The sequence below is a fragment of the Schistocerca serialis genome, chromosome 1, assembly GCF_023864345.2.
Source record: "Schistocerca serialis cubense isolate TAMUIC-IGC-003099 chromosome 1, iqSchSeri2.2, whole genome shotgun sequence".
Lineage (NCBI taxonomy): Eukaryota > Metazoa > Arthropoda > Insecta > Orthoptera > Acrididae > Schistocerca > Schistocerca serialis.
The window spans coordinates 735114938-735132604 of NC_064638.1; the positions used below are offsets into that span (position 1 = coordinate 735114938).

General features: G+C 42.9%; 1 protein-coding gene across 3 annotated transcripts in view; it reads left to right on the plus strand.

The window, feature by feature from the left end:
* LOC126481650 (peripheral plasma membrane protein CASK) overlaps positions 1-17667 on the plus strand; it is a 650466-nt gene that overhangs the window by 438556 nt on the left and 194243 nt on the right. For all 3 annotated transcript variants that reach the window (XM_050105580.1, XM_050105572.1, XM_050105588.1), the window contains exons 2-3: positions 980-1171; positions 12329-12493. In XM_050105580.1, coding sequence (XP_049961537.1) covers positions 980-1171; positions 12329-12493 — 357 coding nt within the window. The remainder of the gene's footprint in view (positions 1-979; positions 1172-12328; positions 12494-17667) is intronic.

A 17667-nucleotide genomic window follows, 5' to 3' on the forward strand; every position in this document is an offset into this window, starting at 1 on the left:
GCATCGAGTGAAATGGCAGAGTAGTTGCGTCACTGGACTCGTATTCGGAAACAACAGGGTTCAAATTCTCGTTAAGTCATAGAGACTTAGATTTTCCATGGTTTCCGCTAACCACTTGGGGGGCGGGATGCTGTTATCGTCCTTTCGCCTTTCGAAAAGGCAGTGGCCCATTTTCTTTTTCATCATTGTCGAGTAGCAATTTATGATCCGACCCAAATGATGAGGGGTCAACACTGTGGCAAATGGAGGTTTGGATCAGTTTTAGAAGCGTGCACGGATAGCTGAGATGGTTAAGGCGACCGCTCGCGATAAACGGAAAATCCGGGTTCGAATACCCGTCCAGCATAAATTTTCAGTTTCCGAACTTATACGTATAGGCCTTTAGGCAGTAAAGGATCCAATCAAAAGTCGGCGCGTCAACAATTATAGTCTTCTTCATATACACTGAAGTTAACTCGACATTCGAGATAGCTACCGAGTGCTCGTAAAACAATCTCAAGTTTTCTGTGTTCTGTCAGAGGATATTCCGAGACGTAAATGGGAACCTCCGTGAACATTCGAGTGCTCAATGCCAGTGCGAGAGATGTTGTTAGAAGGCAACACCATACAGAGAAATGCTAACAGTGTGAAAGGCAGCAGAATGCCTGTAACACGAATAAAAGTCAGCGAATCTCTCCCACACTGCTCGTTGGCCGACTATTTTGTAGCGTTAGGCTGAACTCGAAAGTCAGGAAGATAGTGGTGTGTACCTTCCTAGATCGAGAAGAGCACAGTTATGAGACAGGGAGCAAAAAAATCAGGTCATATCGTGGTTAGAATTTTGTGTTAACCTCGATCACAAGTGGTCATGTCCATTTCTGCTAAAGCATTGTGATACTAAAACCAGTACTTACCTCTCAAATCAGACTTACCGGTGCCTTAGCACTTTGATCTCAGTGACACCGAAGATGTGACGTGAGGGACCACGTTGCTGTTGCAGGCGCTGCTACAGGCGCACGACGTGGTGGCGCACGAGGTGTACGGGGAGGACGCGCTGCGCGTCACGCCGCCGCCGCTGCTGCCCTATCTCAACGGCGGCGACGACCTGGACGGCCCCAATGGCGACATCGACATGGAGAACGTGACGCGCGTCCGGCTCGTCCAGTTCCAGAAGAATACGGACGAGCCCATGGTGAGTACGCTGCCCGCCTGCGCTCTCTCCTCTCCTCCCTCCCCCCCCTCTTGCCCTTCCTCTCATCTGCCACTCTCACCCTATCCCCCCCTCTCACTATCCCCTCTCCCCCATCATCTCCCAACTATCCTCTCTCTGTCCCTAAACCATTTCTCCCCTCTTATCCCCTCTCCCCCTTCTATTCCCCCTCTTTCCCCTCTTCACTCTTTCCACTCTTTCCTCCTCTCCAACCTCACCTCTTGTTCTTCCCTCCACCTCTCCAATCCCCTCCCTCCCCATCCCCTCAAACCTGCCCTTGTCTCTCTTCCATCCCACACTCCTACTCTTTCCCTCCCCTCATCCCCTCTTTACACTCCTCACCTTCTCTCCCCCTCAACTCACCCTACCCCTTCCCTCCTCTCCACATAGCCCTCTCCTGTATCCCCCTCCCACTCTCTTTCTCTCCTTTTCTGTTCTTCTCTCTTCTATTCTGCCTCAGTTGTAAAGGTGTGACAGTTTCCGTTGGCTTTGTTTCTGCACACTTACCAGTGATAGTCATAAAGTTTTATTACCCTGGAAAATTATGCTGCGACTGTGAAACTTAGTGATGAAGTTAATTCTGTAGACATCCATTGAATCTGTAACATATTCCCCACCAGTGGATGGCTTGGTGGAAACCTTGCTTGTAGAAGTCTTGGGTTTTCATGAAATGTTCCACACTGAAAACCACCTCGTCGTCGTTGTGGGAATGCCTGCTGTAATCCAATCAGGAGTCTCTGTTGGTATGCTTCAGTGATAGTTGGCTCCTTACGAGCAAAGTCTGATAGCACCACACCACGATGATCCGAAAAAAAAAAACACTCCACATCACCGTATCCTAGGATGGCCCGGTCTTGGCTGTTTTTGGCGATGGTGAATCCACATTTCCACTGCATGTTTCACGCCTTTGTTTCGAAGTCATAGTGATATACCCACCAGTCGACCATGGTGATAAAGGCGGCTAGCAAAGACGTCTGAATTGGCCTTGCGACGGTTCCTAACGGTTACTGCTGGTTTAGTTGCTTTTCCAAACAGCATCCCACACTTGTTAACCAGTGGCATCTATACCTGTGGTTACTAATACTGTAGGCACTTGGGCTGTACACAGTTCTGTTTAAAAAGAATAGCTCGATGTAATCATAGGGTCACGCCGCGCATGTCTGCTTTTATGCACCCTGCAGCTATCCCAGCGCAAATAATAACGTGTAGCCGTAATCCTACAGCCAGATAATCTATGCGTTGGCTAGAATTGCGAGTTAATAAAGTACACAGAAATACGAAATAAAAGTGAAATTACAAGGGCTCTATTCTAAACACTGTGATTGATGTAGATGACAGAGAATTGTGTTGAATAATGTTTACCCTCTAAAGGACATCGAAAATAAACGAGAAGTGGTCATATATTGAATTAAAATGTAGACAGAAAAATTCTTATCAAATCCAGTTAAGTTACATTGAGACCGTTTCAAGAATGGTAGCGAAATCCCCAAGCTAAATAGTCCTCAAATATATGCAAAACTAAGAGTCCTACACTGAAGCGCATTCAAACATATCGAAATATAAGTCCCTTCAGGAGTTGAAGTATAGTAGCAGCCATTCGCTGCCCAGCATCAATCACCTACACAATCAAATTTTACTCACCACAGATAGGTGAGCCTGCATCAGGCACAGATGTGAAAGTATTCAGAATCGCGCCCTTGAGCTCTTCCCGCAAAAAGTCTCAGTCTCCACTTGACCCCCGTAGTGTTCTACTACTGTCTGCTTTTCCATCGCCTGAAGGCTTCTCCACCAAAAATAGTCGTTCTTAAGCTCTACAACCAGTCATGCCTGCAGATTTTAGACCTATGTTATCGTGTGGGGATTTGCAGGATTCCCATTGATGTCAGGGGTCCACTACACAAAGGAAGCAGTTACCCGTGCAGCAGAGTACTTGTGGAGTGCACATGAGGGTTTTTTCGGCTAGGCCGTAGTTTGAGGTGCTCTGATGAACACTCGCCAGCCGGTACGCAGCAAGGGAAGTCAGCTGGCGTTCGACTATCAAATTTTTATCGATGAACTGTTGAAGTAATCGTAATAAAATTAGCCAATTTACTGCCCTTCAGGAAAGTTCTCATACACAAATTGTTCTTGGGGACCGAGAGCTGGCTGAAATCTGACGTGGAAAGCTTTGAGATATCTAGCGAGTCGTAGAACGCGTATCGGAAAAGTAGATTAGAAGCCATAGGAAGGGGAGCGTTTCGTTGCAGTTCACAAAAATATTGTCTCTATTGAGGTCGCAGTTGAGTGTGACAGTGAAGTTATCTTGTTACGTATGATAGGTGTAGGTGAAACCAATTTGTTGGATGTTTTTACCGGCCACCAATTCCGCTGTGACATTTCTAGAATCATTCTAAGAAAATCCATGATCAGTAGTGCATAAATACTCACGTCATGCGATATTAGTTAGAGGTGACTAACCTACCGAGTATAGAGTGGGGTACCTATGGATCCATTGCAGGGGTACAGACAGACAGTCATGCGAAATACCTTTGAACACTTTTTCTGAACACTGTCTTGAGCAGCTAGCTCGGCAACCCACACGCAATGGAAATATCGTAAACCTTTTAGCACAACAAATAGGCTGGATCTTATCGAAAGTGTCAGAATAGAAACGAGGATTTGCGATCATGATGTCATTACAGCAACTATGGTTATGAAAGTTAATAAATCAGTTAAGAAGGATAGGAGAATGTTTCTGCTAGATGCAGCAGGTTAACGGTTGTTAGCATCTCACTTAGACAGTGAATTGACATCACTTAGTTTCAGTAAGATGGACGTAGCGGAAGTATGGGCTAAGTTTAAACACATTGTAAATCGTGAGCTGGAGAGTTGCAAGTCTAGTGAGTGGATAAGGGATGGAAAAGACCCATCATGGAGATAACGAAATACAAAAGATGGTGAAAAAGCAGAGGCTGCTGCTCTCTGGTTCAAAAGAGAACGCACAAACGACGACAAGCAAAGGCCAGTAGAGATTGTGCGTTTGTGGAAAGATCTATGTGCGAAGCATACAACAGCTACCACCGTCACACCTTAGCAAAAGATCCAGTAGAAAACACGAGAAAATTATGATCCTTTGTAAAATCGCTAAGCGGGTCTAATGTTTCCATTCAGTCCCTTCTTGACCAGTCTGCCGCAGCAGTTGAAGATAGGAAAACGAAAGCCGAAATTTTAAATTTCACATTCAAGGAATCGTTCACACATGAGAATCGTACAGACATACCGTCATTTGACCATCGGTGAGACTCCCGTATGGACGACGTTGTTGTAAGCTTCCCTGGCGTAGTGAAACAACTGAAAGATTTGAAAGCAAGTAAGTCACCACGTCTGGATGAAATCCTGTTTCGGTTTTACAAAGATTGCTCTACAGCATTAGCTCCTTGCCTACCCTGCATTTATCGTGAATATCTAGCGCGCCAACTCCCAAGCGACTGAAAAAAAAGCGCAGGTGATTCCAGTATACAAGAAGGGCAGAAGAACGGACCCGCAAAATTACAGACCAGTATCCTTAACTTCGGTTTGCTGCAGAATCCTTGAACATATTCTCAGTTCGAATATAATAAACTTTCTTCAGACTCAGAAGCTTATGTCCCCGAATCGACATGGTTTAGAAAGCATCGCTCGTGCGAAACTCAGCTTGCCGTTTTCTCACGCTATACACTGCGAACTATGGATGAAGGGCAGTAGGCAGATGCCATACTTTTAGATTTCTGGAAGGTGTTTGACGCAGTGCCCCATAGCAGACTGTTAACGAAGATACGAGGATATGGAATAAGTTCACAGATATGCGAGTGGCTCGAAAAACTTCTTTAAGTAATAAACCCAATATGTTGTCCTCTACGGCGAGCGTTCATTAGAGACAAGGGTATCGTCAGGAGTGTCCCAGGGAAGTGTAATAGGACCGAAGTTGTTCTCTACATACGAGGTGCGGCTAGAAAAAAACCGGACTGATGCTGGAAAAAAAATTTATTTAGAATTATTTACAATTTCATGTTATCTCCTTCAATGTACTCTCCTCCTCGGTCTCTACACCGCTCCATACGAATTTCCCACTGTTCATAGCAATGCTGCAGATCATTTTCGGTAAGTCCATACATTACTTCCGTCGCTTTTTCTTTTACTGCTTCAACAGTCTCAAATCTAGTTCCTTTCAAAGCTGACTTGACTTTAGGGAAAATAAAAAAGTCACAGGGGGCCAAATCAGGTGAGTAGGGTGGATGATCTAAGATGGGAATGTTGTGTTTTGCCAAAAACGTCTTCACTGACAACGCACTGTGAGCTGGGGCATTGGCTTGGTGAAGGATCCATGACTTTTTTCTCCACAAATCGTTCCGTTTTCTCCGTACTCGCTGACGTAGGGTAGCCAGGACGCTAATGTAGTAATGCTGATTCACTGTTTGTCCCTCTGGTACCCAATCAACGTGCACAATCCCTTTGATGTCAAAAAAAAACAATCATCATTGCCTTGAATTTCGATTTTGACATTCGTGCTTTTTTTTGTCATGGAGAACCAGGAGTTTTCCATTGCATCGATTGGCGTTTAGTTTCGGGATCGTAAGTAAAAAACCACGATTCATCGCAAGTAATAACATTTTGTAAGAAGGTGGGATCACTTTCAATGTTTTCCAGGATGTCAGAACAAATCATTCTTCGGCGTTCCTTCTGTTAAATTGTGAGACACTTTGGAACCATTTTTGAACACACTTTGTTCATGTTGAAACTTTCATGAAGAATCTGCCTAACACTTTCCTTGTCATCTCCTAACTCAGACACTGCTCTGATTGTTAAACGGCGATCTTGTCGAACAAGTTTACAGATTTTTTCAATGTTTGCATCAGTTTTTGCTGACAATGGTCTGCCAGTGCGAGTGTCATCACTGGTGTCTTCGCGGCCATCTTTAAATCGTTTAAACCACTCAAACACTTGTGTTCGCGATAAACAATCATCGCCGTACACTTGTTGTAACATTACAAACGTTTCACTTGCAGATTTTCCTAGTTTGAAACAAAATTTGATGTTAACACGCTGTTCTTTCTGTACACTCAACATTTTCCGACGCACAGACAAAACGTCAACTACTTAAAACAGACGCCACGGGCAGACTGAGTGCAGGAGGCAGATGAAACTCGAGCAGTAGGCGGAGCGAGAGTCACGTGACAGGCCACGCGACTTTCAGCCTTATTGCATTCGTTTTATTGTTTCACCAGTACTAGTCCGGTTTTTTTCTAGCCACACCTCGTACATAAATGATTTGGCGTACAGGGTGGGCAGCAATATGCAGTTGTTTGCTGATGATGCTGCGGTGTACGGTTGAGGCGTCGATGTTGAGTGACCGTAAGAAAATACAAGACGAGTTAGACAAAATTTCTAGTTTCTGTGATGAATGGCAGCTAATTCTAAATGCGGAGTCCGCCTCCGTAGCGTAGCGGTAGCGTTACCGCCTACCACGCAAGGGGCCCGGGTTCGATTCCCGGCAGGGGACTGGGTGTTGTGTGTCCTTCATCATAAGTGACTCGCAAGTCGCCGAAGTGGCGTCAACTAAAGAGGTTGGTTGGTTGGTTTGGGGAAGGAGACCAGACAGCGTGGTCATCGGTCTCATCGGATTAGAGAAGGATGGGGAAGGAAGTCGGCCGTGCCCTTTCAGAGGAACCATTCCGGCATTTGCCTGGAGTGATTTAGGGAAATCACAGAAAACCTAAATCAGGATGGCCGGACGCGGGATTGAACCGTCGTCCTTCCGAATGCGAGTCCAGTGTGTAACCACTGCGCCACCTCGCTCGGTACTAAAGAGGACTTACAATACGGCGGCCGAACTCCCCCGAATGGGGCCTCCCGGCCAACAATGCCATACCATCATTTCATTTCTAAATGTGGAAAAGTATGGGTTAATGAGGATCAGTAGGAAGAACAAACCTGTAATGTTCGGGCACAATATTACTAGTGTCCTGCGTGACACAGTCAAGTCGTTTAAATATCGGGGCATAACGTTGCAAAGCGATATGAGGTGGAACGAGCATGTGAGAACTATGGTAGCAAAGGCGAATGGTCGACTTCGGTTTATTGGGAGAATTTTAGGAAAGATTAGTTCACCTGTAAACGCATAGAGGAAGCTGGTGCGACCTATTCTTGAGTGCTGCTCGAGTGTTTGGGATCCGTACCAGGTCGGATTGAAGCAACACAAGGAAGCAAGCGGGAAGCGGGCTGCTAGATTTGTTACTGATTGGTTAGAACAACACGCAAATTTACGGAGATGCCTCGGAAATTCAAACGGAAATCCCTGAAGCGAAGGCGGCGTTCTTTTCGAGCAGCACTATAGAGAAAATTTAGAGAACCGGGATTTGAAGGTGACTGCGAAACAATTCTACTACCACCAACATACATTGCGCATAAGGACCACGAAAATCAGATACGAGAGATTAGGGTTCATACGGAAACATATCTACTAATTTTGCCCTCGCTCTGTATGCAAGTGCAACGGGAAAGGAAATGACTAATTGTGGTACAGGGTACTCTAGGCCACGCACCGTACAGTGGCTTGCGGAGTATCTGTGTAGATGTAGATTTGACTCAACATGACCATTTTCCGGGCTAAACTAATATTTTACAGCAATACTTGAATAAAGAAATGTTATAAACATTAAGTCACACGAAAACAATTCAGAATAATTATAAATAAAGGTTTTTTCATGAATAAATAAGCAAGTATCTTTGCGCAAATGCGCCCATGATAAATGACCACAGATTGCCCTGACATATGGTTTAAACAATTATTTAGGCCTGCTTGTCAGAAGCGTCCTTTGCACTCTTTTACAAAGGTGGTGTCAGCTGACATATGCGACTGACCCCTTCTTAAATTACCTTGATTTTGTGTTATCAGTTGTAATTAATATTTAAATAAAGTTACTGGCAAAATGGTAAACTGTTAGTTAAATAAATGAACAAGCGTGACAAAATGTGAGTTATTCGTGCTGTAATCATTTTCTGTGCAATTGTGGAGGATATGATGATTTGACAGACATATGCATAATGAAAAGGTTGCAAAAACGTAATAAATGAAGAAATAAAATAGATACAGATACGTGGCTTCCAGTGATGATAGCTATAGTGCACTGTCATCGTGTGAGATATCGTATGTTGATATCGCATGAAGCGTTTAAAATTGTTAATTCAGGAGTTCACTGTGAAAATGTGTATTCGCTGTGAAATATTAACTTCTGTAGTTTCAAATATATTGAAATATTGCTGCATCATTGGATGCGCCTCATTTTTCTGAGATATCAAATGTATTCAGATTTGCTTTAATACACTACTGGCAATTAAAATCCCTACACCACGAAGATGACGTGCTACAGACGCGAAAGTTAACAGACAGGAAGAAAATGCTGTGATATGCAAATGATTAGATTTTCAGAGCATTCACACAAGGTTGGCGCCGGTGGCGACACCTACAACGTGCTGATATGAGGAACGTTTCCAACCGATTTCTCATACACAAACAGCAGTTGACCGACGTTGCCTGGTGAAACGTTGTTGTGATGCCTCGTGTAAGGAGGAGAAATGCGTACGATCACGTTTCCGACTTTGATAAAGGTCGGATTGTAGCCTATCGGGATTGCGGTTTATCGTATCGCGACATTGCTGCTCGCGTTGGTCGAGATCCAACGACTGTTAGCAGAATATGGAATCGGTGGGTTCAGGAGGGTAATACGGAACGTCGTGCTGGATCCCAACGGCCTCGTATCACTAGCAGTCGAGATGATAGGCATCTTATCCGCCACGTCTCGATCCCTGAGTCAACAGATGGGGACATTTGCAAGACAACAACCATCTGCACGAACAGTTCGACGACGTTTGCAGCAGCATGCACTTTCAGCTCGGAGACCACGGCTGCGGTTACCCTTGACGCTGCATCACAGGAGGAGCGCCTGCGATGGTGTACTCAACGACGAACCTGGGTGTACGAATGGCAAAACGTCATTTTTACGGATGAATCGAGGTTCTGTTTACAACATCATGATGGTCGCATCCGTGTTTGGCGACATCGTGGTGAACGCACATTGGAAGCGTGTATTCGTCATCGCGATACTGGCGTATCACCCGGCGTGATGGTATGGGAAGCCATTAGTTACACGTCTCGGTCACCTCTTGTTCGCATTAAGGGCTCTTTGAACAGTGGACGTTACATTTCAGATGTGTTACGTCCCGTGGCTCTACCCTTCATTCGATCCCTGCGAAACCCTACATTTCAGCAGGATAATGCACGATCGCATGTTGCAGGCCCTGTACGGGGCTTTCTGGATACAGAAAATGTTCGGCTGCTGCCCTGGCCAGCACATTCTCCAGATCTCTCACCAATTGAAAACGTCTGGTCAATGGTGGCCGAGCAACTAGCTCGTCACAATACGCCAGTCACTACTTTTGATGAACTGTGGTATCGTGTTGAAGCTGCATGGGCAACTATACCTGTACACGCCATCCAAGCTGTTTGACTCAATGCCCAGGCGTATCAAGGCCGTTATTATGGCCAGAGGTGGTTGTTCTGGGTATTGATTTCTCAGGATCTATGCACCCAAATTGCGTGAAAATGTAATCACATGTCAGTTCTAGTATAATATATTTGTCCACTGAATACCCGTTTATCATCTGCATTTCTTCTTGGTGTAGCAATTTTAATGGCCAGTAGTGAGATCCGGCCCCGTTCTACCCTGGTGAAGTTAGATGTAGAAGGTGCTTGCATCGTCGGTACATGACACGGTACTAAAATTTTCCCTCATTTGTATAATATTCTCAGATGTTCTTTACTCATCTATTCTGGATGGAACTGTTTGTTTACAATTAATTTCAGTTGCCTTCCAAAGTACTACATCCAAATCGCAGGTTATTCTCCTTACAATAATCTAGTGTTCGTTTTTCTGACATATAACTCAATAATACTTTCAGTCGCTCACTACACTTGACAGTTCCTTCACAGAATTGATATTTAGCAGCTTCTTACGTTAATTTCATTTATTAATCCTAGTTTTAATGCCATGCTTTGTTGTTTACAGTTATTACAAATCATCCTTATTTACTTTGTTGTTGAATATTACTTTTACTGTGAGAGTTCAGTTTATTGTAGAATCAATTTTTCCATTTCTGCCCGTTGTGTTCACTCTTCGATCACAGGACCCTTACCAGACAAACGCAACAAAATATAGTCTCAGAAGTTTTGTGAGCCAGATCTGTGGGGATATACTTATGATAGAATTATTTGTACTCTATGGTGATACATGTATGTGCTGTTGTTCACGTACAAGTAACACATCAGGTGAATACCAGACTGCTGTATCCTCTTAGAAGTTTTCAAAGATGAGGCAACATAAACCAGTGCAAGTGAGAATAACGGTATTGCCATCCGTCGCGGAAAACGGTAGTTTTCCTAATGTTATATGGCATTAACGTTTTGTTGCTTTTTTGGATAGAAGTGGCCTTTTGAGGTTTGCATCTGTATTTCCTGTTACCTTGCATAATTTTACAGAAAACACATATAGTATTTTATTCTCCTAATCTCTTGATTTTCTAGCAAAATAGGGATGAAATGCACATTTGAGCATATTTTAAGCTATTTTGAGGATCACAATCTGATTTCCTCCTCGCTGTTTAGTTTTAGGGTAGATTTACAGTAAATGTGGTAGAACAACTTCTTGATGATTTTATGAACAATCCCTGCGCTTATGCCTTACATCTAGATCTGCGGAAATTATTTGACATTGTGCCACACGAAATGCTAGAGTGGTATGATATCAAGAATAATGAACTGGTATTAATTAGATCATACTTGACTAACAGAACTCAGGTTGTTAGGGTAAATAACTCTCAATCAAACGCCCTATCAGCTTGTAGAGGTGTGCCACAAGGTTCAGTGCTTGGACCCTTTCTTATTCTGGTGTTCATCAGTGACTTGTCTACTTCCTTGCTTCACAAGTCCACAATATATGCTGATGCCACTACCCAAGTTACCATTGATAACAACATGAAGGATGTGAAGCAAAAATCAAAGCCAGTGCTAGAAAAGTCTGTCATATGGCTCCACAATAATAAGCGTATCCTAAACAAGAACAAGTCTGAAACTGCTGTATGTACTTCTTCCTCCCCATGCTGAATGAAAAAGTAAATGATTCTGCTCTGTTAGACTTCTCGGGATACTCCTGGATTGCAGACTTACTTGGAACAACCATAACGAATAGTTATGTACCAAATTATCCAGAGTAGTCTTTTTGTTAAGAAATTGAAAAGTATTAGTTAGCAAACAACTGCCATTGCCCTCTTACTATGCCTTCTTTCAGTTTCGTCCGTAGTATTCAGTAAAACTGTGGACCAACTCTCATGCTGCTAGTACAATCTTCGCATGTGGGACAAAGCTGTGAGGACAGTTTCTGGAGTTGAAAGCATTTAATGTTCTAAACATCTTGTCTGCATCCTCCCTTTAATTAAAACACATTTTCTCTCCACAAAAAGCAAATGAGTGTATCACCTTGCAGAACAGCTATGTGTGTTCCGATGAAACTAGAAGTAGAAATAACATAGACATGAAATTTACAAAACTTTGCAAGATCCAAAGTAGTTTTAAAAACAAAGGGATGAAGATGTATAACAAGCTGCCACCATTAGCGAGTGACGTTTGTAGTGATGTTTTTGAGATGCACCTTCATCAATTGTAGGTTGATAAGTGTGTTTATAGTGTTAGGGAATTTGAATGTACATAGTAAATCTTCTCATCCTCATGTATTGTTCAAACCCATCATCTACTGTAAAAATTAAGCTCAGAAGGAAATAAAAATTCAATATTGTGTATTCCTCAAATTGTCAAATTCTGTGCAAAAACTTCAGATTTGTATAACATAAAGTGTGTATAGTCTTACTTACCAGTTCCAAGGGCACCACATTAATGTGATAGCTATACAGCAAATTTCTAGCCGTAAGATGGCAAACTAGTAAATGTGATTTGGAGCTTTCATTGTAAAGTTATCAGTGTCAACAGATATTGGGTAAAGACAAATAAATAAATGAATATAAAATTTGTATCCAATACAAAATATTAATACAACATTATGTTTATTTTAGGGTATAACGCTGAAGATGAATGAAGAGGGAAAGTGTATCGTGGCTCGTATTATGCATGGAGGCATGATACACCGACAGGCCACCCTTCACGTAGGCGATGAAATCAGAGAAATCAACGGAATTCCTGTTGCCAACCAGTCGGTCAACGCCTTGCAGAAGATACTGGTAAGTACTGATAGTTGACTCACGACACAGGTGATAAAAGTTGTGGGATACCTCCTAATATTATGTCGGCCTCCATTTGCCTGGTGTAGTGCAGCAGCTCAATGTGGCATGAACTCAACAAGTTGTTGGAAGTCCCCTGCAGAAATATCGAGCCATGCTGCCTCTATAGGCGTCCATAATTGCAAAAGTGTTGCCAGAGCAGTATTTTGTGCATGAACTGACCTATTGATTGTGTCTGTAAAAGTTTTGGTGGGATTCATGTGGGCCAATCTGGGTGGCCAAATCATTCACATGAACAGTCCAAAATGTTCCTTAAAAGAATTGCAAATAGTTGCGGCCTGGTGAGATGACATTGTTTTTTGGGAACATGAAGTCCATGAATGGCTGCAAATGGTCTCCAAGAAGCAAAACATAACCATTTCCAGTAAATGATCAGTTCAGTTAGACCAGAGGACCCAGTCCATTCCATGTAAACACAGCCCACACCATTATGGAGCCACCACCAGCTTACACAGTGCCTTGTTGACGACTTGTGTCCAAGGTTTCAAGGGGTATACACCACACTCGACCCTTACTGTCAGCTCTTAGCAACTGAAATTGGGAGTCGTCTATTGACCAACCGATGTGGTACAAGCTCAGGAGAGTCACAACAGTCTAGTTCGTGCTGTTAGCAAAAGCACTTGTGTCAGTTGTTTGCTCCCATAGCCCATTAACATCAGATTTTGCTGCACTGTTCTAATGGATACATTAGTGGTATGTCCCATATTGATTTATGTGGTTGTTTCATGCACCATTGCTTGTCTGTTAGCACATACAATTCTACACATATCCATAATCACGTCGGAAATCTTTTCACATGAATCACCCTAGTACAAATGACAGCTCTGCAAAGTACTGCCATTTTATACCATGTGTATGTGATGCTATCGCCATCTGTGCATGTGCATATCATTATCCCACGACTTTTCTCACCTCAGGGCATTATATTCCATTCTTTAATTGGCTTACTGATGACTCACTCAAGCAACTACCAATAACTTTTACAAACCAGCATTTAGTCATTCAAAAAACCATGATATAATTCAGGAGGTTATCATTTTTTGGTTTCAGGTATAAAAGGTTTTGTTCACTTATTCAACACAAATACATATAATAACATTTAAGTCATATACAATAATTTGCATGAAAACAAACTAACAAGGGAAATCAGAAACACGCAAACACCATGTCTCATTGCCACCATTGCACAGATGCTCCGTATTCTGTCATGGTTAATTCATACATTTGTCAGTGAAACAAGACATGTACAAAGGGCGTTCAAAAAGTTTTGCACAGTCGTCTCTAATTTTTTTATTTTTGACAGGAGGAGAATGAATTTTTTTGTGAACATACTTGGAACATTCAGCTATACATTGAGCCCACTCAGTGTAGCCTCCATCAGCTGTGATGCATCTGGCCGAACGTTCTTTCCATGATGTAAATGCTCTTTGGTAAAATTCTGGGGATTGACTTTTACACCATTGCTTGACACAGGAAATAAGGTCTTTCTCACTATCAAATGTTTTACCATGCAGGTGGGCCTTCAGACGACCAAAGAGGTAAAAATCAGACTAAGCCAAGTGTGGACTTAGAGAGGGTGAGGAACAATTTTCCAACCCATTTTCCTGATTTTCTCCTGCTTCATAAGGGCTGTGTGGGGTTTGGCATTGTCATGGTGTAGTCTGATGAGCTGACCTTGAAGCTGTGCTCGATGGTCTTGATGGCATGTTGCAGCTTGTCCAATGACAAACAGTAATGGTCCGGGTTAATTGTGGAGCCAGGTACCAAAAAGTCAATGAAAATGACACCACACTGACCCCAGAAGGAGGAGGCCTTCATCTATTGGCCTGCTGTTCGTGAAAGTCTTGGTTTCTTCTTCTGAGGGGAACCCGGATGACGCTACTCCATGGATTGGGTTTTTCTCTCAGGTTCGGACAAAAACAACCATGTTTCATCCTGGGTAATGACGCTGTCAAAACACTGTTTCCACTCTTCAGTAAAGGTCTTCATGAGACCCTCACACACATTCTTCCTCATCCTTTTCATTTATCTTGTCAATAATCTGGGCACCCCACGTGTACAGATTTTTCTGTACTCTAGTGACTGTACAAGTGATACCACACTACACAATGACAAACGAGTCATTTCAGCAAGCTGTCATGTCATCACACATCTGTCATTTTGGATGATTTGATCAATGGTCTCCTTATTCCCATCACTCACTGCCGTTGATGGTCTACCGCATTGTAGATTGTCCAGTAGAGAGAAATCGCCTTCTTTAAACCTCTGTAACCACCACTGTATACTACTGCGATCCACTGGGTCCTCCCCGTAAACAGGGAGCAATTTCCTGTGAATCGATGTGGCAGAGTCATTGTCGGTCTTGAAGAGGAACTCCATCACTGACCATTGTCGCAAACTGACATCTGCTTTATGGTCCATTGTGACTCACCTGTAAATAAAAGAAAATACTTGTATATACCGACTTATAGCTAAATGTTCCAAGTATGTTCACAAAAAATTTCATTCTCCTCCTGCAAAAAATAAAAAACATTAGAGGTGACTGGGCAAAACTTTTTGAATGCCCTTTGTACAATCCCTTGTCTGTACCCTTCCTTGCCTCAAAAGGAAAAGCAGTGCCCAGTTTTAAAAGCTTTGAATGTGGATCATTTGTATACATAATGAGACCTAGCCTTTGTTGTCAAATGATGTATCTTTGTATGTCCCATTGTCAGGCAGTTTATTTTTTTAATTTTATTTTCTTGATATTGCCACTTTCTAAATCAGGAGAGAGAGAGAGAGAGAGAGAGAGAGAGAGAGAGAGAGAGAGAGAGAGAGAGAGAGAGAGAGAGAGAGAGAGAGATTAGGGACAGGGGCATGTTTGACTGTATGACCTTATCCTTGAAGGTGGGTTGTTCTAAATTTTCCAGTTAGTTTGTTTAAAATTGAATTGAATTGGATTTTGGATTTATATGGCTAGGGATAAGTTCCAGTTAGGAGTTACGCTGCGTATTGGAATGTGTTAACTGGGTGGTTGAAAACAAATAGTTTAACATAAAGTTATTCTCAAACTGAACATAGGTTCTGTTGTGGAATGGACAAGCTGGGACGGACAAGCACAGCAGGAGGTGGTCCCGGTGAGGACACAATAACTGCTTCACTTATTTTTTATTAATTTATTCATCTTAGTTCCACCCTGTCACTGTTTTGAAGTCGCTGTGGACAGGCCCAAGGACAAACACAGCTCTTTAATTAATGTAACCAACTGATACAGTCATTTGAGTGTGTTTCCATCTTCACATAATAGTTTGGCACTGTAGGAAGCAACAGACAAGGTAGTGCAGTGTACAGTGGACATGTGCTGTTAAGTAGATGGCATGGTGAGCTGGCATCTCCAGTGTGCTGGTGCTAAATTGACAGCAGTGGTGAGGCACTTCTTGTGGATTTCTGCAGAGCAGGGCATTGGCAACTGGCTTAGTGGAAGGTTGCAATGTTCCAGCTACACAGTGATGACTTTGCCCAGAGTCGAAGTCTGGACTGATGTTGAAGAACAGGGGCAGCCAGTTAGCTTAATGTTGGCTTCCCAGGCTGGGCAGACAGGCAGAGGTCCTCGTTTGTGTCCCAGCAGTGGCAGTGGTGATGGTGGTGGCTCCAGTTGACTCAGATTAGACATCGTATACTGCCCAACTAGCCAAATGCTGAAGGGCTGGTTTAAGTGGGCTTAAATGCTGTGACAGCTAACTGACTTTGTGGGAGGCATGGCATTAGTGTGTCATGTTGAATTATCTGAAAGAAGGCAATGACCAGTTGTTGTCGATGGCAGTGGGTTAAGTTGTAGTTCTTCCTGGTGGTTGGCCGTGTTTTGTCACATGGATGTCTCTGGTGCGGAAGTACTAGAAGTCCATTCTTATCAGGAGTTGCTGACTGGTACCTGGCTGACTCCAACGTGTGGCCTAATTACCGTCCTTGTACTCCATTGCATTTAACTTATCCTCCTTACAGTTTGAACATCTCAGTGCTGTAACAGACAAAAAAGAAAAACAAAAGACATGTTTGTAATCTAGGGTGTATGCCCTCACCCTTCTGACATTTCAAGTGGCTGTATTCCAGTTATCAGTGCCCTACCATTTGAAGTAAACAGTGAAACACGGTACAACAGAAAAGAAGCATATGATTAACCAAATCTCTCTCCATCGATTTCCAAGAGAGCTTGGTCACTTGCCTTTAACATGTACGTAGAAATGAAGTAAGTGTTTATAAGAATGTCTAGGACAGTGGCAAAGTTAATACGTGGCCTGCACTACAGACACATTTCTGGTTCCCGTCCTTTAATAAATCATGTTGGTTCCCCCCTTCTCCAAGGAAAGCCTCAGGGTCACATACCTCCTCTTTCCCCAATCTACTTCATATCAATTCAAGGCTACTTACACGTGTTGCTAGTAAAAATCCAACATGCTGTAACTAAGTCTCTTACCCTATACAAAATTTGTGATCAGAATCCAAGCTGGCAGAAGTGGCTCACTTGTTCTAAGTAAAAATTCAAGGGAGTGGAACTATGACAAGTGTTCAACAGAAAAGATACAAAACAGCACTATGCATATAATTGAAGTCTTTATTCAAAACTAATCACCAGAGGTCTGAGCACAACTAGCTCGCTGTTTCTTAAACCGAAGGATTCTCTGACCCCAGAATTAAGCTGCTATCATTTGAAGTTGACTATTACATTTTGTGTGACCTTGGAGATGAGCAGACACACACTATTGTCGAGCAGAAGCAGTACAGCCATGAGCAGCTCAGGCCATTTGCTCTTGATGAACTTGTGTAGACTATGGAGTCTCTCAGTATACCTCACTGGTAATGGTTTTTCTGTGCTCAAGGAATTCAGATGGCGAAAAACATGGTGAGCATCACCTTACTTGCTGAGAACACAGCTCTGAATTTTTTAGGAGGAGATGATGACACTACATTCCTGGCCTTAGATGTCTTTCTACACTATCCCAAAGCGGCATATGCAAATTGCAGCCAGTCTGGTTGTTACGGCATTTTTATCTTTTCATTTGAACACCCCTTATACAGGGTGTTAAAAAAAAGAAAGTCGAATACCTTGAGAGGTGGTAGTACTCATCGAAACAAGA